This window comes from Vitis vinifera, chromosome 7, assembly GCF_030704535.1.
Source record: "Vitis vinifera cultivar Pinot Noir 40024 chromosome 7, ASM3070453v1".
Lineage (NCBI taxonomy): Eukaryota > Viridiplantae > Streptophyta > Magnoliopsida > Vitales > Vitaceae > Vitis > Vitis vinifera.
In genome coordinates, this window is record NC_081811.1 from 16,828,582 (window position 1) to 16,852,070 (window position 23,489).

Below are 23,489 nucleotides of genomic sequence, written 5' to 3' on the forward strand. Positions count from 1 at the left end.
AGCCGACCGTGGTGATGAGCCTATTCTTTTTTCTACACTTTTACCAACTCCAACCTGATAATACCATCACCAGTCTTTCCCAGGTGCCCATGATGAGACGAATAACTGGAGTCACTTCCTGAGAGCTGGCCCTTAAATATTACCCTATTCAACACTAACTGGAGTGTCTGCTGTGAAAAGAACAAAATCCGAGACCTTTCGATTTATTTCAATTTTCTCAAGTTTGCAACAAGTTTAGCAGTTGTTTGAAGGGCCTACAAAAATTGCAATGGCAATTGTAGAAATGCCAGCTGACTTGGATGGGCTGTGGATGAGTTAGGTTGGTTGGTGTGATTCTAAAACATCAACATCAACATCAGCAACGGTTGGACCACAGTGGACACAAGTTCTATAAAATTGAAAGGTCCATTTTTACTATTGTATTAAGATCCAATTACGCTTTTTCCAGATATAAGATCTCAATGAATTTAGGCGTGAGATTCAGAGCAATAGAGAGGAGATGCTTTGCAGGCTTGCATCATCTGATGAAGCCTTAATGCAGCTGAGGCTGACCGTGTTAAACGGCAGTTAGAAACCTCTTCCTATTAAATTTGGCAGTTACAAACTTTTTGGGCATATATTGATACTACCACCATCTCAAGTAGTGAAAACATGTGAAAACCACAATTTAAAAATTAAAGAAAAGACATCTCTATGTCTAATAAACAGAGAGTCACAAATGACAATACATAGTTAGTATCCATGCTTGCTTATCATGTACATGCCTTGAACCAAGGTCTCCCTTCACACCCTCCATTGCTCACTGCAACACACTTAACACGGCTTAACAGCATTGCTCCAAGTGCTGGGTGGGACTCCCTGATGTTTTCCCATTTTTATGAAAGCAGAGACACAAGAGACACAAACTCCAGGGTTATCCGGCCCTTGGATCTAGTGTTGATGACAAAGTGTTCTGGGTATTTTCTCAACAGCATAAGCAAGCCAAACCATGGTTTCCCTTTGGATTCCGGACTAGACCATTCCTCAGAAGTGAGATATTTTCTTACTCGGCTGTGATGCCAGACACTACTGTACTGCTCCACCAGCTGCAAGAAGACAATGTATAGAATGCTCAACACCAAGAGTACCAGACACTAAGAACAAAGAAAATCAGACACGGGACAAAATGAAACTGCACTGAAGGCTCTCTCAAACTGGGTATTAAGTGGGAACAGAAATATTTAATCAAAGCATTTGGGCATCCCATGCAATGAAAATGAAATGATTAGGTACTGATTCTCCATTACGTTTGAAGATACATATACATCTCCAGGACCTGTATAACAGAAACGGGGCCACCATCATGGATGGCAGTAAAACATGAAAAGTTGAAACAGTTGCAGAAATTCTAAGAAAATAAAATAGGCTTGCTTCATTTTCATTTTGTTAACAATTAAACTGTGGTGTTTCCTCCCATTAATCGGGAGAATAATGATGAAAAGGCAATACAGAGCATAACAATCCAATTTAACCACAATATGTAGCTTGATGAAAAGGTACGAAGCAAAATCAAGCTTCATAGTCTCATGAGAAACTGTTTTTTAAGGAAAATGGAGTCCACAATCAGTGACTCAGTGGTAAAACCTATCATTGTGATTCATCCACCTTGCAATCAGGTAGGGTTATCACATTGTCACATGCCTAAAGTACTCAAGGAGATTTTGAATTAGGCAATATGCTACTTGCTCTCAGATGTTCAAAGGGAGTACAAACTATTAACCTAGGTCACATAAAAGAATTCAGTCAGGCAGTTGAAACCCAAATTGGCCAGGAGTTACTTGATGGATTTGCCAGTGAGTGCATAAGGGATCTTGAAAAGGATCAAAAAGGATCGATGCCGTGTCTCAAATCGAAGTTGAGTGCACAATTTCAGTCACAAGAATACAATGGGTAGGCAGGGAGGGAGGGAAAGCATGTATTTCTGGAGTCATACATTGACACGCAGATAAATGAAAATCCATTTCACCTTCATTCCAAAATGATCAAAGAAAGACACTTTACTTTGTTTAGAAGAAGCATAAATTAATAGGGAGAATTGTGCTTCAAGGTGTGGAAAGTGATGTAATTAGGGTAAAGGATACAAAAATTTTTAAATTGGTAAAAAGTCCCCGAGGAGTAAAAAGACAAAAATACCGTTCATTTGTCTTTTTCATTATTTTTTCCTTTTCTTTATTATTAGTTATCTTTTTATCTTACTCTTTTTATTTCATTATTATTACTATTATTTATATTAAGACTACTAATTTAAAATTAATGTTACTATTATTTTGAACTCTTCTTAGCACATTTATGCGGTATGTATTATATATTAATATTTTAATATTATTTATTATTTTTATTTAATATTACTTTTAATATTTGATGTATTATTACAAATAATTACTTATTATTAAAAATATATGAATAATATTTATATTACTATGTATTGCATATTTATATTATTATTATTGCAAATAATTATTTATTATTAAAAACATACAAATAATATTTATACTAATTTTTAATATTAAAAATATGTATTTAAAAAGTGAATAGTAATAATACAAAATAGAAGAAAAGAAAGGAGAAAAAAAATTACAAAAAGCAAAGGTGAAATGGTAGAAGAAGATAAAAGGGGCAATTTTGACATTTTTTAATAGTCAAATGGCCAAATATCCTTTTTATTTTATAGGTAAACTAAGTATATATATATTAAAAATGCTTGGAAAAAGCACACAAAGTATACACAGAGTATGCAAACGATGCCAAAAGGCAACCAAAAAAGGAAAAGAGAAACAACAAATCACAACCCCATACAAAAACATCACCCTAAAGGCCTAGAAAGACATAGAGACCTTAGATGACCTTCCATGGTCGCAAAGCAAATCTGATTTCTGCAATCTTATTGAAACCTTGGATAAATTCAAATTTCAACTACCCACTGCTGCCAAATGGTCAAATATCCTTAAGAATAATTTAAGTAGAACTCATGGGTAGTGAGGTGAAATGCCAGCCTTTCATTTCCTTTTGACCGATTATATGACTTAGACGACCCTAAACCAACTGTTGATTGCTGCTGGACACTTAGAGAATAATGCTCAATCTAAAAGGGTTATTTTAGTAGCTTGGGCTTATATGCCCATGAAACAAAGATATTTCAAATTCAAATCAGCAAAAGCATCAACAGAAAAACAGACTATTGAACTGACCTCGGCATGGAGTTTCTCCATAGGCATCCATTCCCCAGGGCCACAAAGATCAGAAAGCACTGTAGCCACAGATGACACCACATCCTTCTCTTCCAACTGTAAAAGTTGATGATTATCTGCATCTCTGTCTACTCTGGATCTTGCTTCTGCCTTCTTGTCCACCAAAACTGGATATGTACAACATGGAAAGCAAATTATCATGAACCTCCTCAATGTCCACGTGCATTTTCTTGTATTTAAACAAAATACGGGCAGGCATGCCAAGAAGGATAACTCAAATGGAAATAAAGAAATGGTTGTGGGTTTGGACACTCATTGAGAGCGTTTCATTTTGTTTTCCATATCACATGAAATGAGGAGGGAAAACAAATCTAGAATGGAGCCGCTACAAACTAATTACCATTTAACTGAGAGGAAAAATGCAGGAGATGGGAACAATAAGACGACCATCCCCAATCAAAAATGACCCTACATGCACAAAACTCATTTCACAAAACTAATGTCATGGCAATTAATATTATTAGGAATTTTTAGGAGTCTTTTACTTAATATGATAGGAACATTTTATTTGAGAAGTTCATAGATTTTTAGGAGTAGAACCAGGTTCCTGATACACCATCATATTGGTAAGAAGGAGCTCTTGCAGTTTTCTACTTGTTTTTATGTTCTATTAACTCCATAAACAGGCCTCTTGTACCATGCAAGTGTGTTAATGTAACCAAGGAAAAAGATGCCCACCAGTTGTTGAATATCACTATTTTTTTTAGAGGCAAGCAAAGATAATATTAGTAGCACTTAACAAAACTCGCAACCAAGTACATATGTTGTATACAGTACACCAAGAGACAAAGAAAAAACATCACTGTACACGAACTTGTCAACTCTTGCTCCAGATATAATGACTGGAGAGTTGCCAAAAATCCCTACATGCTCTAATGTGCAGCAGAAGAAGCAAGTTTCACAACAACATTTTTTTGGGACGAGGGAAACCCAAAGGTCTCAACCCCAATCAGGCACAAGGACTTACAGTAAAACCCAGATGCACACAATCACCGGCACACCACATATATCAGGTAATCCAGGGTTTTGATGCCCATGGGAGTCAACCTAACTTTTTCTTTGGTCAGCAAAGGGAGACAAATTTTCTGATAACCCCACCACCAGTGGCTGGGTACAACAAAATGCTCCTCTATTCAAAGATGAAGTTGATCAAAGTGATAAATCTAATCATAGCTAATAAACTCACAAATTACGGCGTTTTTTTGGGGGGTGAAGTTTAGGTAAGCAGTCCTCAGGAGATGCATCATTGGGCAAAACCCCATTCTGCCATTAAATAGAAGGCTTTGTATTTTATACCTTAATCAGACAACTGGATTATCATACCCTTAAGTTTGAGGCTTAGATCTTTCTATTAATAAAGAAAATATCAAGCCCCATATACACAAGAAATTTACAAAAGGAAAACTACCTCAAGTGTACAAGCTAACTTAATTCTGAAAAATCCAAATCAGAGATCTTATCAAAATGACCTGCTCCATGCTATGTAGGAATACAAAGTTACAAACTTGTATCCAAGATCTTTTGGAATCAACAATGAGAACTCATTCTCGCATACCTTCTCCAACTTCTCTCCTGTGAGGACATAGCCAGTCATCTGCCAGAAACATTCTTTAAGCTCCTCCACAAAAAAAAATATAACCATAGGCTACTTAACTAGGGCAACCACGTGCTTGGCATAGAAAGATAACACAGAACTATACAGAGTTTTAATGTGAGACCAGGCTAGCATACAAACACTCAAGCTTTACTTCCATTTGGGCCAGCTCAGTCTTGGCTTGCATCGAAATTTTAAACACCTAGTGATCATACACTATGATAAAAGACAACTAGCAAAAACATAACATAGCCTTGATTATAGAATCATTATGTAACAAAAACAACATAATGATTGTCTGCATAGACAAGAGGAAGGGGGGTTTGGCTGTTAGATGTCTCTCCTCACTTAACAAGGCCCTTCTTTATGAGCGGAGTTGGTGACATGCATCTGAAAAGGAAGTTCTCCATAAGCAAGTAATAGGTGGAACGCTTTTTGGCAAGACTTCAAGATAATGTGGTAGTAGAGGGTATAGAGGATAAAGTGTGTTGGGTTGATATGAAGAGTGGAACATTCTCTGTTAAATCTCTTCATGCTAGCCTAGAGACGGGAAGGGTAGTGCCATATTCCCATCTAGTATTGTGTGGAATGCGTGGATTCCTCCTAAGGTGTGCTTTTTTGCTTGGGAGGCGACTTGGGGAAAAGCTTTAACTCTTGACCAACTTCAAAGGAGGGGGTGGTCTTTGCCAACTGTTGTTTCCTATGTCTTTCTCATGAGGAGTCTACTGACCACATCCTTGTGCATTGTGACAAGGCAAGGGTGTTGTGGGATCTATTATTTTCTCTCTTTAGAGTTTTTTGGGTGATGCAATCCATAGTTAGAGAGACTCTGCTAGGTTGGCATAGTTCCTTTGTTGGAAGAAAGCGAAAAAAGGTTTGGAGGGCAGCTCCTTTGTGCTTTTTCTGGACTATTTGGAAAGAGAGAAATAGAAGATCTTTTGAGAATGTGGAACTCTCAATCCAAAGGATGTAATACTTGTTTTTGTGTAACTTGTTAACTTATACCAAATTGTTTATAGGTGAAAATTGATGTCCATAGTAGATTTCATTGATTGGTTAGAGTCGGTTTGAGGGAGGGAGTATTTTTTTGTCTTCTGCTCCTTTTTTGGCACTTTTTGGTTGCCGCTGTATACATCGTGTGTACTTTGGTTTGCCCTTTTTGACGTTTTTAATATAAATCTCATTTACTGATTAAAAAAAAAAAAAAAGTCATAGGTGGAAAATATAGGGAGGAAGCAAGTGATGTTCTTGACAAGTGAGATGAATATGGGGTCGGGTTATGGAAAGCCTTTTGGAAGGATTGAGATATTTTTAATTGTAGAGTCTCCTTTTATGTGAGTAATGGGGAGAGGATAGAGTTATAGAGGGAGGAGGATAGAGTTATAGAGAGTGAAGTGGTGTGAAGATGAGCCTTTATATGTATCTTTCCCATCATTGTATGCCTTAGTTGTACAAAAAGGGGCATGCATGGCAGATTTATGGGACCAATCAAGTGAAGAGGGTTACTTGAATCCATGCTTAGGCATTTGAACGAATGGAAGTTGTACAATGTAAAACATTTCTTTTCTAGACTGCAAGGAAAGGAGATGAATAGGGAAAGAGAGGATCAGCTAATTTGAAGGGAGTCAAAGAACAGAACATTTTCCATCAAAGCTCTTTTTTTTTTCTTTTGAAAAAAGGTCATATATATTAACAATGCCTAACAAAAGGGTGCACAAAAGCATAATACTCTGTCAAAGCTCTATACTCTATCTTGGAGCTAGGAAGATCAATTCCTTTTCCAATTGAAGTAATTTGGAATTCCTAAATACTGTCTAAAATTAGTTTTTTCTGCTTGGGAAACAACTAACTGGGGAAAAATATTGACTTTGGATCAGCTTCAAAGAAGAGGTTAGTTGTTAGCAAATAGATATTTTCTTTGTAAAAATGAGTAAGAATCCATTGATTATGTTCTCCTTCACTGTGCTAAGACAGGAGTTTTATGGCAATTATTGTTTCCTCTGTTTAGCATATCTTGGGTGACATCTTCCATTGTCAAAGAGATTCTCTAAATGACATGACTCCTTTGTGAGAAAAATTCAAAAGGTGTGGTGAGTTGCTCTATAGTACATTATTTTTTTATTTTTTTGGGCAATACGAAAGAAAAGAAATCAAAGATTGTTTGAAAATGAGGAGCATTCAAACCAGAGAGTGAAAAATACTTTTCTTAGTAATCTTTCATTGTGGGCTAACTGGCTAAGTTGTACATAAACGAAGGTCCGACACCCTTAATCAATTTTGTTGATTAGTTGAGTTTTCACTGAGGAAGCAGACTGTTGTATACATCCTGTGTCTTTTGATGTCCATTCTTTTATATGATTTGTATATTATACTCACTTTATTCACTTAGTAAAAAACATCTTCCCTCCAACAAGCTCAAGGAAAATGATAAAGAAGGAGAACTATGAGTCACAGATCCTAATGACATCAAACTGAGAAGCACAGACCCTAGAGCTAATTCAAAGGCAAACAGCCCATAAAAATACAGCAACAGTAAACCTAAACACTCCAATACAAAATATAAATAATATCACAATCCAACATTTAACATAATCAGATACTCCAACAATAAAAAATATAACAGCTGAAGGACCAAAATATTCCAGCAATATACAATAGCAGTCACAAGAAGTCTTTCTTACAAAACAAAAAATTACCATGAATACATAAACAAAACAATGATAGAAACAGCCCTAAAGGCTGACATTGACAACAATAGATTCCATAAGTCTCTTTTACTACTAAAAGAGGCTAATCATGAGAGCTTAAACCTTCATCAACAATAACATAAATTTTCTTAATGCCAAGACCAACAGCATAAGTTTTTTCCTTAAAAAAGGGAAAAAAATGCTACTAATCTTAAAATCTACCATAAACATGATCAGAAATCCCATAAGCACAAAGACAGCTTCCCAAGTACCACATTTAAGTAATACACGATACCAGTAAATGGGAGTTTTCTACCAAAGCAAAAAAAAATCACAATAAACACACAAATTCAAACAACAGGAAAGAAAAAACAAAAAGAAAAAAGAAAAAACCACTATAAACACACATTAACAACTAGAAGAATCCATAAATCTCTCTCTCCCCTAAAAGAGGGATTATCATGAACCCCCAAACAATAGCATAAATCCACTTAATGTGAAGAATAATAGCATAGTTTGGTGTCCATTTGGATATATTTCCTGTTCTCTCTTTTAAAAATCAGAAACTAGTACCAATTTTTTATAAAATACAAGAAATTTTAGAGGTGAAGCTACTTGAAAAAATTGAGGAATCAAAAAGAATTTCTAGCTCAAATCTTAAAATTTCTTAAAAGGATTTTTTTTTTTTTTTTTTTTTTTTGATAACCGTGGATGTCTTGGCCAACTTGCGCACACCTCGACTAATCCCACGGAGCCCTAAAGTTAACGACCGGGTAAACCTCCAGTGGCCCTGAAAGGACTCGAACTGGTGACCATTGGGAAGCAAACCCAACGCCGGACCAACTGAGCTACCCCTCAAGATATAAGGTAAATCTATATTTTGTAATTCTACGTTAATAAAAGTTTCTGATTTTAAAAACCAAAAAAAGGGAAATGTATCAAAAGTACCATTAGTTTTTATATTTAATATTTATAAAAATAAAATAAATAAAAGGCAAAACCACTAGTATTCTCAAAACCCAACACTAATATAATCAGCCACTCAAAAAGCAAGCACATAAACATCTCAAGTACCATAATATTTCAGTAATCTATGACAGCAATCAAATGAAGTCTTCTCCCAAATTTAAAAATTCCCATGAACACAAAATTTTAAATCCCTAAAAACACATGTTAACAACAAGAAGATTCAATAAATCTCTCTTCTCCCTAAAAACTCCATTGGAAATAGTATAGATTTCCTTATTCCAAGAATTGGTTAAACAGAAAGTAAAAAAAATAGGGGAAAAAAAGAGCAAGAAAATCAAATACAACAGAATGGAAAAGAACTACAGACCCAATTGCCCAGACAATCCAGCCTTTCCACCAAAAACCTCATGCCCCTCCCTCCTCATCTTCTTCCCACTGCCGCTGCCCTCCTCGTCGTCATAGTCATCATCAAAATATTCACTCAAAAGCCTACCCCCTCTCCCTTTCTTTCCCCCAATTCCACTCGCCACCGAAATCCGACCCGGAATCGGAGCAGGAGGCGGAGGCGGCAAATGGAGCGAGGCCGCTGAGTGGTGGTGGCGCACGCTGGCGCCAGTACCCCCGAGAATGCTCCTCACCGGCAATAGAAAATAGAATTCCTTGTCCCCAATCTGGAGCAAATCCTGAGAATCAAGCTTCACCGGAGGATTACCAGGAAGGTGGAGCACCCCCTCCACGAGGCATCCGTTCTTGCCGAGGACCTCGAGGGCAAAACGGCGTCGCTGGAAGTCGTAGAAGATGCGGGCGTGGTGGCGGGAGATGTTCATGCCACCGCCGAGGCTGGAAAGGTCAACATCTACGGTTGATTTCTTGCTATTGCGGCCAAGGATGATGGAATACGTCTGCATGTAGTACTCAAAATCCTCTCCCTGGAGTTTGGCAAACCCCGCCTCCACGTCGCTGCCGCTGCTGCTTCCCATTGGTATCTGCAACTTCGGAACTAATGATTAGGGGTTTTTTTGAGCGGATGGATCGAACAATGAATTTGGGAATGCAGGTGGGTAGGGTTTGATGAAATTGAAAAGGGTGAATTTAGGGTTTTGATGAAGGAACCAAAAAAAAAGAGTGAAATTAGAAAATGGTGTTATGGGGAAGAACTGAAGAAGGAAAGACCATAACCTCCATGGTGGCGTAAGTCACCCGCCAGGGCCTCCACATCTATCTCTCTTGCCTTCTTTATTTTGTTTCCCATTTTTTAGGGTTTTTTTTTTTTTTTTTTCTACTCGAAGTTATTCAAAATGTTTCTTTATTTTTTTAAAAATATAAACTCCTTCTATGATTTAAAAAAAAAAAAACACACTCTTTGACAGATGCTTTTTCCTAAAAATAATTTTTCAAAAATTTTAAATATATGTTACTTTTAAAAATAAATTTAAAATATTTTGAAATCGAGCAAATAAATAATCGTGTAATTTAAAAACAGTTTCTTTTTTTTTTTTTTAATTATATTTAAAAAAATTAATACTATTTAATCATTATTCTTTAAAAACATTTTTTATATAGTAAGGTGGTATTTGTTTTTTGGCTGAATAGAAAAAACCTAAATATTTGGTTTTCTCTATTCAGCTAAAAGTAACTTGTTGACATCATCCAACATAGGTAAAATAAATTTGTTATCAATAGGTTCAATTTTGTTATATTGGATAATGTCAATATGTTACTTTTAACTGAATAAAAAAAGCTAAATATTTTAACTTTTTCTATTCAGCCAAAAAACAAACACCACCTAAGTAATAGTTAATTTCCCCTATTTAAAAAATAATTCATTAAAAAAACAAATAAAATTAAACATAATATCATTCCAAATCTACTTTACCATTAGACAATATTACCATGGTTCACGTTCATACTTCAATTGTAGTTTTACTATTTACCAAGTAAATTACATTTTAATACATTTGACTTCCGGGTATAACCTTTTCTATAAAAAAATCAATATGTTTATATCTTTTACGATAAATATTAATTTTTAAATTAATGAGATTTTATAGAATATTTAAACTTGATCATTAACCTTAAGATTAGTGAAAGGAATATATCAGTCTCGTAAAATATATCATGGTATTTGCATTGAAATGTTCATCTCCCTACATGTTAAATTAAATAATTGTCAAAATCAACGAAGATAAATAATCACTTTATAATTTTACTCATATACCACTCACAAAGTAATCATTGATCTACACACTAGCTTGATAACTTTTCATGATTAATAACATATGCAAAATAGTTGCTTAAATATAATGCATTGTCAATTGATAACATTGATAACACACATCTCCATAATTACTTAAGTTATCGAATTTTGATAAAAGATAATGTAATACGTATTCTATTGAATTACCTACATTTATAAACAATGGTAAACAAACTCATCAAATCATAAACGTCTCATGTTTTGTGTTTTTTATATACCTGCATATACCAAAATGATGTGTGATATCAGGTTGAATCTTTATAAAAACAATCTCCAAAATTGAATTATATATATATATATACATATATATTATGCACTAAATAAATCAAATTGAAATATTTAATTTAATTTATCTCAAAATTTATTTGCTTTCCAAGGCTATAAAAGCTCGAAGAAAATTTGTGTTTTTTGAGCAATTGACAACCAAATCATCATCTCTAATGATTATAATAGTGATTTTTTTTTTTCTTCTTTTGCATTATTTTCACATTTTTATAACTCATTTTAATGAAAGCCCATCAAAGGGTGGTTATAATTTTAGTTTTATATGCCTTTTAGAGTGTCACACTATAAATATAAGCATCTAGGTATGTCTAGTTATCAAAAAATATTGAGAAAATAAAAAAATATCAAAAAAAATTATTTTATTGATATTGATGAGTCAAAATAAATCAAATGAGTTTAAAATAACTTATAAAAATAATTATTAATTTTAAATTTATTTATTTCTATTTTATTTCAATTTTTTCTCTTACTATTTTTTTTTCTGCCTATTTTCTTTTTTATTATATTTTTCCTCAAAAATTTTAGAAACCAAATATAACCTTAGAGATCTTCTAAAACTATAGTTTCGTACGCTTTTAACAACATTCAAAATATATTTTTGGAACATGGAAGAAATTTTTAGAGGTATAGTATCAAACACTTAAGTGTCACAACCCTAAAGTCCGAGCTTCGGCCTAAGCTCATATGGTCATTTTACAAATCAAGGTCATTAGCCTAAAATATTGTTTTTATATTTTTAAAAATAGAAATATATCCACAATGTTTTAAAGCTTAAAAAAGTCTACCCATAAAAACAATAAGAAGCCAAATGATCTCATTATATATATATGATAACAAATGTATTGAAAATGGAATTTTTTTTTTCCAATGTTTGATGGTTTATTGAAATCTTAACCAAACTTCACAGAATTAAAGAAAGGGGAAAAAAGAAAAGAAAAATTAATATCCACATGCTTTTGGCGGGAAATCGTTACTTTCCCGCCATTTCTGTGGTGAAGAGCCATATAGCATAGGACAAAACCCTAACCGCCCATTCGCTCGGCTTCTCTATCAAATCCCTCTCATCAGCGCAAATCTCAGGTGCGATTCGCGGCCCTCTCTTCACTCTCGTCTGATCTATCGTGAAGTTTCTGTAGGGCTTATAGTTTTCGTACATTGCTTCTTCTTGGTTACTCTGTTTTGTTGCTGAGAAAATTTGAGGAAATGAGGCCTCTGTCTAGCTCAGATTGTTGTATTATTATTGTTATTATTTACCTTTCCCTTCATTGTTTGCTCAGAACAGAGCCAAACGAAAAATTCGAATTTTATTTTATTTCTAAGAGTTTAAGATTCAGTCGTTTTTTGTATTTGCCTATATATTTTCATTAACAAGGGATAGAGTTTTCCTGGACTTTTTTCTTGGGGATTGTAAGATTTAGGGGTTTTTTGCTGGTAGTTTTGGTTCTAAAAACAGACGACAGAAAGGGGGCGAAAAAGTTTCTGATGGTCATTCTAGAAAAATCAGGAACTAATTTAAGTGTCTGACCGCCATCCTAGTCACATGCAGCTGCGATTCTAGTCGGTTCTTGGGGTTCTCAACGCCTCTGTTATAATTTGATCAGAGATCAGTTCAAAAATGCTGAAAGGTTGAATTACGTTGCTATCCTTCGTTTTTCAAAATTTCTGTATGGTCAGTCACATTACATACCCCTGTATCAAGCTCTAGATATACAGGAACTGGTAAATGCAGAGGATGATTGAACTAAAAATTGCAGTACTGGTAATCCAATCAAAAAATAGGAAGTAGGCCTACGATGGATCAGCTTTGATTGAGGATGAGACAAAGTAATACCGTGTTTGGACATGTTAACTTTTTTTTTAAGGAGTTATACATTGGTTGCTTATGTTTATCTAATTATAATCCCACCTTACAAGTTTTGACTATCATGAACCCCTCAAAACACATTTCAAAGGCTACATTTATGCTATACCATGTGGAAAGTAGTAATAGTATTTGTTAGATGCATTTCAGAATTAACAAGTATGCAGAATGGAATTTCTACACTATAAAAATGCATATTTTGTATGTTTGGTTGAATTGGAAACTAGTCTAAATTTGATTCCCATTCATGCACTAACCAAACCCTAGGGTTGATGCAATTTGCTCACTCTGATTCTTAGGATATCTGACCTCTGGATTGGAGTTCTAGTATCCAATTGACTCCTAAGAAAGAGTATCCTTATTCCAATCCTCTATCTTGCTAAGCAAACATAATCTTGGGTTTTTGGTTCTTCTTCAGAGATCTAAATGGAGGCTTTCGGAGGAGGGTTCTTGGTGGATGAGAAAGCTGTACGAGTTGAGAACATTTTCTTAGAGTTTCTCAAGAGGTCAGTTCCTGATTTCTTCCTTATTTTCTCAATTAATTAACCTGGATTGGTTACAGAACAAACAAGGGATCTGAACCATTCTTGCATCTTGTATCTTCTGTCATTTTCAATTATCAGCTTTAGGTTGGATCCCTCGGGGGAATTGTTTTATGAATCAGAGATCGAAGCCATGAAATCAAACGAGTCAACCACCATGTTCATAGACTTCTCTCATGTCATGCGCTACAACGATCTTCTTCAGAAGGCCATTTCTGATGAGTATTTGAGGTAACTTAAAAACCAATAAAATGATAATCAGTGATTCTTGCATCTTATTCTTATTATGAGCAAAAACAGTTATATTTAGCTTTTTTTTTAAAATAGGTTGGAGCCGTATCTGAAGAATGCATGCAAGAGATATGTGATGGAACAGAAGCCAACATTCATTGCTGATGATAACCCTAACAAGGATATCAATGTTGCCTTCTTCAACATCCCTCTGTTAAAGAGGTAACTGACCTGCAGACCCAAATAATTTTTAGGGGGCCTTTTTTTTCCTGTTTTCCTGATCGAGTCCAACATACTGAAACATCCTAGATTCAAAATGTAGCTGTTTATTTTATTTTTCCCTGTTCCTACGTTATTTCGGCCACCAAAAGAAGTTGAGGGCTGGGTGGTGTTTTGGTTGAGTTCCAAAGTAGCATGCTAGATACTTATTCTTCTATTATCCAACCTCAGGTTGAGGGATTTAACTACTGCAGAAGTTGGGAAGTTAGTATCAATTACAGGAGTAGTCACTCGCACAAGTGAGGTTCGACCAGAGCTTCTCCAAGGGACTTTCAAGTGCTTGGAATGTGGAAGTGTCATAAAGAATGTTGAACAACAATTTAAATACACTGAGGTTGGTGTGTGTATTTCGTGTATATGTTTTCAGAAATTTCAAGCAAGCACACATGGGTTGGTTTTGATTGTATTCAAACAATTGTTGCTGGATGCAGCCAGTGATATGTATGAATGCGACATGTGCAAATAGAACAAAATGGGCATTGGTTCGACAAGAGAGCAAATTTGCAGATTGGCAGAGGGTAAGAATGCAGGAAACTTCCAAAGAGATACCTGCAGGCTCCCTTCCAAGATCATTGGATGTTATTCTCCGCCACGAGATTGTTGAACAGGCTAGAGCTGGTGACACGTAAGATAATTCTCTATCTTGATTGTATTTCAATTCCCTGGCTTTATATTAAATTGGTTTGCTCCAGTTCATTTTCTGTAATGTAACTTCAGGCAATGATTTCTAGTTAAACTCTGCAATTTATGTATGCACCTCCAATTTTTAATATATTATTGTTTATTTGTTCTATGTTGATGTGTTTCCGTGTTGTCCAGCAATTCATGCACTGAAATGCTTCTATTGGAATACTAAATACCCTGACAAACTTAAATGGGGATAGTTGTGGTAAAGAAAAGTAATTGTTCTAAAACATAACAAACCTTTGACCATTACTTTTATTCCCTTAACAGTTGAAAAAGGTTGCTTAAGGCTTGTTTTAATCGTCATAAAAAGTCATTCTTTCTTGTAGTTGTTTCCGTAGAAATCCTTGACCTCACTAATTTCTCTGTTTAAATAATAATTGTACAAGGATTATAATTCTGCTCCCATGCACTCTTATAGGGTCATTTTCACGGGAACAGTGGTTGTGATACCTGACATTTCAGCATTGGCCTCTCCTGGTGAGAGAGCGGAATGCCGCCGAGATGCACCTCAGCGCAAAAATTCTGCTGTAGGACATGATGGTGTACGAGGTCTTCGGGCATTAGGAGTGAGAGACCTTTCCTATCGCCTTGCTTTCATTGCCAATTCAGTACAGGTTGGTGATTAGTGGTTTATCTTTTGCAGCCCTAGTACTGCAATTATTTCATGAGAGTTGCTGTGATCTTTTTCTTTAATGCAATTTCTTTGCTCAGATCTCTGATGGCAGAAGGGAAGCCGACATCAGGAATAGAAAGAAGGATGCTGATGAAGATGACAACCAGCAATTCATGGTTGGTTTCTGGAGAACTATCTTATATACTTCTTAACAAGTGTGCCCTATCTTTCTGATCTGAAATAAGAATTATTTATACACTTTTGGCCTACTTTAGCAGAAACTTCTTTCCAGTTATAACTTAGAACTGTGCTTTTCAAATTACCTATCTTGGACAAAAAGTTTGTGGCTTAGATTTTCAGACTGTCCAGTATACCATGACTTCCCCATCATAAATGTGATGGTTCGCACATTGGATGTATCTCATTGGACCTTAGACAGGCTCTAAATGGGCTTTTTAGAGACCTAGAGTTCTTTTACTTCAAAATATGTTAGGCTGAGTCCTATTAGATGGGCTTCTAGAATTCATTCTTCAAAATCCCATCCTAATGAAGCAAGAAAAGTAGCTTCTTTACCTGTGCTCTTGGAAGCCGAAATAAGGGATTAAGAGAGAAAAAAAAAAGAAAGAAAAAAAGAAAAGGAGAGTCATTTTCATTTTCAGGTTTTACTCTTCAAAATTTAATGTAACAAGTCCTATTTTCATTTCCAGTAGACAGTACGGACTTCTCCAATGCCAAGAACAGGACTTAAATTTCATGTCTTATGATATTTAAGCCAAGAATTGCAGTCTCTATCATGGTTTTTTCCACTCCTAGTGATGCTGTTATTTCAAAATTCAATATAAAAATTGAAATTTTATTTCTTGTTCAAAAAAAAAAAAAACAAAGGGGGAAAAGCGGTGGTGATTTCCGTCATATATGCAGAAAATTTTACTTGCAAGCATGATGTATTTTCGTGGGATTTTAAAGCACATTTTTTGATTTTTTGAAGCCATCTACTGATTGGATTCTTTGCACATATTATTTTTAAATTTCTTTCATCAGCTTCATTGTTCTTATTTACATTTTTTGTAATCATGTTTCTATCAGATCAAGAGTTTCATGAAACTTCTTTTTATTCATTTTGTTGATTTGATTATCAAATATTGGAAACTCCTGATTGTTCTCAATGGTATTGTTGTGAGGCTGGCTCATCAATTTAACCTCAATCAAACATTGGATCCTCTTTAAAATGCACTTTAGAAAGGACTTTTTGAGTGTATTCTTATGCAGCACTTTTTGGCCCACGAAGCTTGCCATGCAGTCTTATGACATTTTCAACACCCTTAGTTTATTAGATATCTAACTCACTGTCAAAAACCGGTTTAAACACTTCACTTGGCCTTTGGTCTCATTTCTTCTCATGCCAAGTCACTGTGCTTTTTTAGTTGTTTCCATGCATACATCTGAAACACACCAAATTAATCCTACTGTTTTGTGTGCTTCCTTGATTTTGGCAGCAAGAAGAGCTGGATGAAATCCAAAGGATGAGGAATACTCCTGATTTCTTCAATAAGCTTGTTGACAGTATTGCCCCTACTGTTTTCGGTCACCAAGATATCAAGCGAGCAATCTTGCTTATGCTTTTGGGTGGTGTCCACAAGTGTACTCATGAAGGCATCAACTTGAGAGGAGACATCAATGTTTGTATTGTTGGAGATCCCAGCTGTGCAAAATCCCAATTTCTCAAGTATGCCAACTTCTCTGTTGTTTTTATTATTTACACTTAAATAATTTACTCAAACTAAACCACAAGCACTAATTTATGCCATCTGTCTACCTTACAGGTATACTTCTGGTCTAGTTCCAAGGTCTGTCTACACATCTGGGAAATCATCTTCTGCAGCTGGGTTGACTGCAACTGTGGCTAAAGAACCAGAAACTGGGGAATTCTGTATTGAGGTAGGATGCAGTTTATGTTGTCCATTTATAGAATCTTCAATTGTGGCTAAAGAACTGGAAACTGGGGACTTCTGCTATGGTGTGTGATTACATTAGATTTAGTTTTTACTGCACTGTTTAGAATATTAAAAGCATTTCCAATAAAGGTCAAGTTAAAAGAATATAGAAATGTAATTGGCTAGCCTGCCTAGCAGGTTAATCCTATGAAAAGACATTCCAAATGTTTTGGGAATAATGTGCTGGTGTACAAACTTGGAATCTATGGATGTATACTCTTGGGTATGGAGAACTAGCAGAAAAAGGGTGCAAAGTTTTCATGCTTATGGAGGTTATTTCTCACAACCTAACAAGTTTAGATCCAACAATCTAGGAGCTTGTGCAGAACAAAATACAGATGAAGGTGGACAAGAACCTAAATGATAGAGGTTTTCCGATGTCATAAGATCTCCATTCTTAACTATTGAAAATACATCAGCAAGATTTTAGGTGTCTGCTAGTAAGAGGGTTGAACAAGTACAAGAGTCCCACTATGACAAACTTGAAAAAGACCAAAAAAAAAAAAACCCAAACATTATTTCCTCACAATTCCTACATTACCATTCTGCCAATAATCTGTTGGGATATCAATCCTTATTTCCTTGTTTTCTGAAGAGTTTCCCTTTTAATCATTTCCAGGCTGGTGCACTAATGCTTGCTGATAATGGCGTATGTTGCATAGATGAATTTGACAAGATGGACATCAGAGATCAGGTGAAATTTCATTTCATTGCATCTTTCTTCATTTCATGTTGTTTTATTCTGCTCCTGCCTTGTCATTTCGAGCATGTAGTGGCTTTGGATCCAATATGTAAATGGACTTGTAGGTTGCAATTCATGAAGCCATGGAACAGCAGACAATAAGCATTACAAAAGCAGGAATACAAGCTACACTAAATGCTCGAACATCAATTTTAGCTGCGGCCAATCCCACAGGGGGGCGGTATGATAAGTCTAAACCACTGAAGGTGAGAATATTCTTGCAATAAAATATGAAAACCCTGTAAAACTGCAACTCATATGAGATGCAAATGTGTTCTGATTCTCATCATCATCAGTTGAATTGCTTGGATATGAATTTGGGGTTTTACATGTGATTAATCACTTTCGTCTGTTTTTTTCAGTATAATGTGGCTCTTCCTCCAGCTATTCTTTCAAGATTTGATCTTGTATATGTTATGATCGATGACCCAGATGATCAGATAGATTACCATATTGCCCACCACATTGTGAGAGTTCATCAGAAGCATGAAGACGCACTTTCTCCTGCATTCACGACTGCACAACTGAAGCGATACTTTGCATATGCAAAGACTCTTAAACCAAAGGTTTGCCACACACACTGATAATAAGTTGTAAAAGGGTGAAGTTGTTTTACTTGAATGTTGCCTTCGTATATTCCTGGTTTTAAGGAGAATTTAACATTCATACAGTTAAGCTCAGAAGCCAGAAAATTATTGGTGGATTCTTATGTTGCTCTTCGTAGAGGTGATACAACACCTGGAAGCAGAGTTGCTTATCGCATGACGGTTAGGCAGCTGGAGGCATTGATCAGACTTTCAGAGGCCATAGCTAGAAGTCATTTGGAAACTCAGGTGTTTATTTTGGAAAGTCATCCATCTACATCTTTTAGATTATTGGGCAATTTGAACTTAAGTAATTTTCACTTGTGTAGGTGCAACCTCGCCATGTTCGTGTTGCAGTGAGATTGCTGAAGACATCAATAATAAGGCAAGTAAATGAAAGAAAAATTCATGAAAGATGTGTGAACATACATATGCAGACTCTCACACATAATGCCTATTTTCTTTTTCCGTGCAGTGTGGAGTCAAGTGAGATCGATCTTTCTGAGTTTCAAGTGGAAAATGGTGAGGGTGGTGATGATGGCCATGGTGGTGATGGTGGGAATGATGGTCCGGCCCAGCCAAGTACAGCTACAGCTGAGCCAACTTCTGGGAATGCAGGTGGGACACCAATATTACTCCTTTTGTCCTTTTTGATTCTATTCATGAATTTCATTAATTGAGGATAAATAGTTTCATTAATTTGGATTATGATCATGCAGAAAGTGGATCAGGCTCTGGAAACCAACAAGGGAAGAAACTTGTGATAAGTGATGAATATTTTCAGAGGGTCACCCAGGCTCTTGTCATGCGCCTAAGACAACATGAAGAATCTGTAATGCAAGATGGTAAACGACATGGCTCTTCCATCACCCTTCTTTTCATCTTTAAATGCTTGAATAACTCATTTTTGGGCCTCAAAATCCAGTGAGAATTGCTAAAGCCTTGGTGCCATAAGATTCACGCCCTTTAAAATTTAGAACCTAGATTTGGATATTGAAGCATGAATCCTAGCTAAATCTCCTAACATATTTTTGCTTTTCAGTAAAACCTTAATCATTAAATTTCACTATCTTGAAACACAATTAGGACCTCTTGTTATTTTCAGGGACAGGGCTGGCTGGAATGAGGCAGAGAGACTTGATCCAATGGTATGTGGGCCAGCAGAATGAGAAAAACAACTACAGTTCCATGGAGGAGGCAGCAAATGAAGTTTCAAAACTAAAAGCTATTATAGAGGTAAGACTAAATTTATCTTGAAGTTTTAATATGCAAAAGGTAAAAATGAAGCTATTCATCTTTATGTAAACAGAGGCATAAGCACCCAAGTTCATTTAAATTGTAAAATATATGGAATGAAAAAAGAGAGAGACCTCCAAGTTTTAATAGGCAAAAGGTGTAAGTGAAGGCTTTTGTCCTTTGGTAAGTCAAGGGGCAAATCATACAAAGTAAGATTGTAAACAGTACACAAAAAAGGTGGAAAAAAAAGAAGTGGAAGAAAAATAGTCTTTTGGTGAGTTGTATTTTGAACTTTTATTGACCAGTATATGTTAGATAAATCCTTGTTCAACCATAAGTTCGTGGATTGCATTGATCAGTGTTAGAGTTTGTAGTGGATATTCCAGCATAATGTAGGTTTCAAAATGCAAGGCAAACATCTAGATCTAGTCTAGTAAGAGCTTTATGCTTTGGATTGTGAGTCATTGGTTCATGTAAGAATCACCTCAAGGTCTTGTGTTTAATTACCTTGAGCCTTGTCTCAAGATGCAGGCCTCAAAAGCCTTTTTATAACTGCTTGCACCAATAATTACTTATTGAATGTTTTATTTAGATAAATAATAGTAGCCTCAATCATTTATGTAACATTACCCTTGCAATGCAGAGTTTGATACGAAGGGAAGGTCATTTGATTGTTGTAGATGATGGTAGGCAAGCAGCAGCAGAAGGTGAAGATGGTAGGCCCCCATCAGTTTCTAGAAATGACAGGATTCTGGCTGTAGCCCCAAATTATGTCATTGACTGATCTGGTATGCTTTAACACTAAGAAACCTCAATACTCATCCATGGGTCAGAAGTTCTATGTATATTGGATGTGACTTAGTCCATCTTTTCAGCGGCAAGTTGGCTCTATGCTTGAGGCTGAAATTCCTGGTGATCCAAGTGTTTCCAAAGAGAATGCCCATTATAGCTGAAAGTTTAGCAGTATCAATTGTGAAACACTTTTCTTGTGAACAAAGAGTTCAACTGTAGCAGTGAATGACTTGTTAATTTTGAATTTGTATTTTGATTCAAGATGCTAGTGTTTAGGTTAGCCTCTGTACTGAGGATACGGTATAATATATTGTTGTAAATTCTCTGATTGGTGCTTTAAGAAATTCATTTTGCATATTCTATGTATTATTTGCTAGATGTTCAACCACTCTCCCAAGCTCCAAATAGACCATTAGCATATTTGGAGTGAGATTTATTAAGCACTGTGAAACATGTTAAGAATCCTTAATATTCCAAAATGAGGGTTATATGCTTGGTGGTTTACATGGCAGTTTTGTTATATATCTCTATCCATTGGGTCCTCTCTTCTTCCATGTATGATTGCTGGGTTTTGGGTCCCTCCCTTTTTAGCCGGAGGGGGGAAGAGAATAAATGGGCTTCAGCCTTGGACCTTGAATTTTGGCTGTGATTCCATTCCCTGCCTGCTCTAATCAGGAGTTACTGCTTGAATGAGTGGACAACCAAATCTCATTGGTGGAGACTTGGAGTAGATGATGGCTCCCTACTTGTCTCTTTCTCATGTAAATCTCATCATCAGTCAGACCATTATCTGTATACTTGGTAAATGGAATCATTAATGTATATATTTGTTTTTTTGCTTAGCAGGGATGTGCACATTATATTATAAATTTATAATAGTGAAACTATTTTAGGTTTGGACATGATAAACATGGCAGAAGCAAGCCCCAGCATTAATAATGGTGATTGGATCAAGCCTTAAAGGAGAGTCAGCAACAGCAAGACTCGTATTTTAGGTGAGTCATGCCACGTTTACAAAGTAAATATCAATAGCTCACCTTATTTCTAAGCTTCGCAGGGAGTATAGGGCCATAGGTAGGGATGGCAATGGGCTGATTTTTTCGGATGCCTATCCCGCCCGTCCCTAATGGAACATATTAGAAATTTAAATAAAAGGGTTTGAGATATTTTTCTATAGCCTGGGACGGGTTAGGGTAATGCTTGTCCAGTTTTGCCTTGATTACGTATAAAATTAATTTAATTTTGATTTTTGTATTTTTAATATATAGGTAATAATAAAGAAAATAAAATACTTTTTAATAAAACAAATTATAAAAATTATAATAATTTAATTATTTATAAAATGTATTTATTTTAATATAAAAAAAAAAAGTTAAACAAGGCGGAATGAGAATTTCTGATACCCATCATGTCTTGCTATTTCTTGTTTAATTTTTTTTAATGAGATGGGGATGTGAATTATTTTGAATAAATGAAATGGAATTAGGATGAGAGCAACTTGTGAAATAATTCTCAAATTTGTAAAACTAACTCTTCTCGTGCTTTTACTTGAAAAAATAATCAATTTTAGACATAAATACCCTTTGCTATTTCAAATATTTATTTGTAGGTTTTAAAACATTAAAGTTTAATTTGATTAAATTTACATGAAGAGGAATTCCTCTAGTAAATTTTATATTTTTTTCTACCTTAAATAATCATTTTCACATTTTTTAGAATACAATTTTTAAATATAAAATTACATTTTAAATAATAATTTAAACACAAAAATTGTTTTTAATAATAAAATTGGAAAATTTACAAAAGTCACTCTTGTAATTTTAATGTGTCAATTTAGTTGTTAAACTTTTTTTTTTTTTTTCATATCCAGTACATTATGTAAAAGGTCATATAAACGTATATATGATTATTATATGAATTTTTGTATCATATCTCATCATAATTTTAATATAAGGTTTTATTCAATATTTCATCATAATATAGAGATGAAATTGCTTATAGAAAGTACAAGGATTAAATTGAGATACAAATGAAAGTATTAACATAATTTTTGTAATTTATGGAATAAAATAAGGAGGGAAAGAGGTAGTGTTGAATTTTCTATTATTTCTATTGTCTCAATTTGTAAATTTTTTTTTTTTTAAAAAAAACCTTAATTTGCTATTTTAATTTCGTTTAAGTCCAAAAAGAGTCTACGTGTGCGATGTAAGGTTTTTGTTTTGCATTTTTAAAATTATAAAATAATAATAATTTTTATATAAGATAAGGATGAAAATGTAATGGTTTAAATTTTTTTATCACATTAAGTTTTAAAATTTTAAAAGTAATTTTTACAAATATAAGATAAATTTATATTTTTATAGAGTATATGTAATTTTATATATATAATAATAATAAATAAATAAATAAATAACTATCAAGTGGGTGAATTTTGCAATATTGTTTCTCAATTCTACCATATTGTGCAAAAGGGAGATACATAATTGCTTCCGTAAGCACGCCACAAGTGAATGTACATCTTTGGGAGGAGGGATGTAATTTGGGCGGATTGACCCAATTCAATCTAAATTCAATTTGATGTTTAGGTGATCTTCAACAATTATTTTAGTATTTGAGTTGGACTTGGATTAGGGTTTTTATTTTTACCTAAACTCAATTTGGGTTTGATCTAGGTTAGACTCAAATCAAAGTTTAGCAACCTAAACCTATCCTGATAATGTTTTTACAATATATATTATCTGATATAATAATATTTATTTTTTTTAATTTTTTAAAATATCAAATTATATTATGTCATATACTTATATATAAATTTATTTTTATTTTTTTGTTGTTATTTTGAATTTTTG

At 34.6% G+C, this 23,489-nt stretch overlaps 2 protein-coding genes across 3 annotated transcripts; one reads left to right on the plus strand and one right to left on the minus strand.

Moving 5' to 3' along the window:
• Positions 1-554: 554 nt before the first annotated feature.
• Positions 555-9,948, minus strand: LOC100266010 (FHA domain-containing protein FHA2). Its single transcript, XM_003634962.4, has 3 exons — positions 8,905-9,948; positions 3,228-3,394; positions 555-1,085 (listed from the first exon to the last, which is right to left on the minus strand). Exons 1-3 carry the CDS (start codon positions 9,515-9,517, stop codon positions 876-878), a joined length of 990 nt encoding a protein of 329 aa, XP_003635010.1. The 5' UTR covers positions 9,518-9,948; the 3' UTR covers positions 555-875.
• A 2,080-nt stretch (positions 9,949-12,028) lies between these two features.
• LOC100260804 (DNA replication licensing factor MCM6) lies at positions 12,029-20,995 on the plus strand. Of its 2 annotated transcripts, XM_059738080.1 has the most exons (20): positions 12,031-12,159; positions 13,359-13,446; positions 13,564-13,713; positions 13,810-13,935; positions 14,164-14,326; positions 14,424-14,617; positions 15,098-15,293; positions 15,391-15,468; positions 16,789-17,018; positions 17,116-17,230; positions 17,906-17,980; positions 18,094-18,234; positions 18,391-18,594; positions 18,700-18,861; positions 18,942-18,997; positions 19,088-19,230; positions 19,332-19,457; positions 19,718-19,848; positions 20,492-20,636; positions 20,724-20,995. In XM_059738080.1, exons 2-19 carry the CDS (start codon positions 13,367-13,369, stop codon positions 20,630-20,632), a joined length of 2,511 nt encoding a protein of 836 aa, XP_059594063.1. In that variant the 5' UTR covers positions 12,031-12,159; positions 13,359-13,366; the 3' UTR covers positions 20,633-20,636; positions 20,724-20,995. The 2 variants fall into 2 exon arrangements, with proteins under 2 accessions (XP_010646174.2, XP_059594063.1); XM_010647872.3 differs by having other exon boundaries at positions 12,029-12,159; positions 20,492-20,995.
• Positions 20,996-23,489: the final 2,494 nt, after the last annotated feature.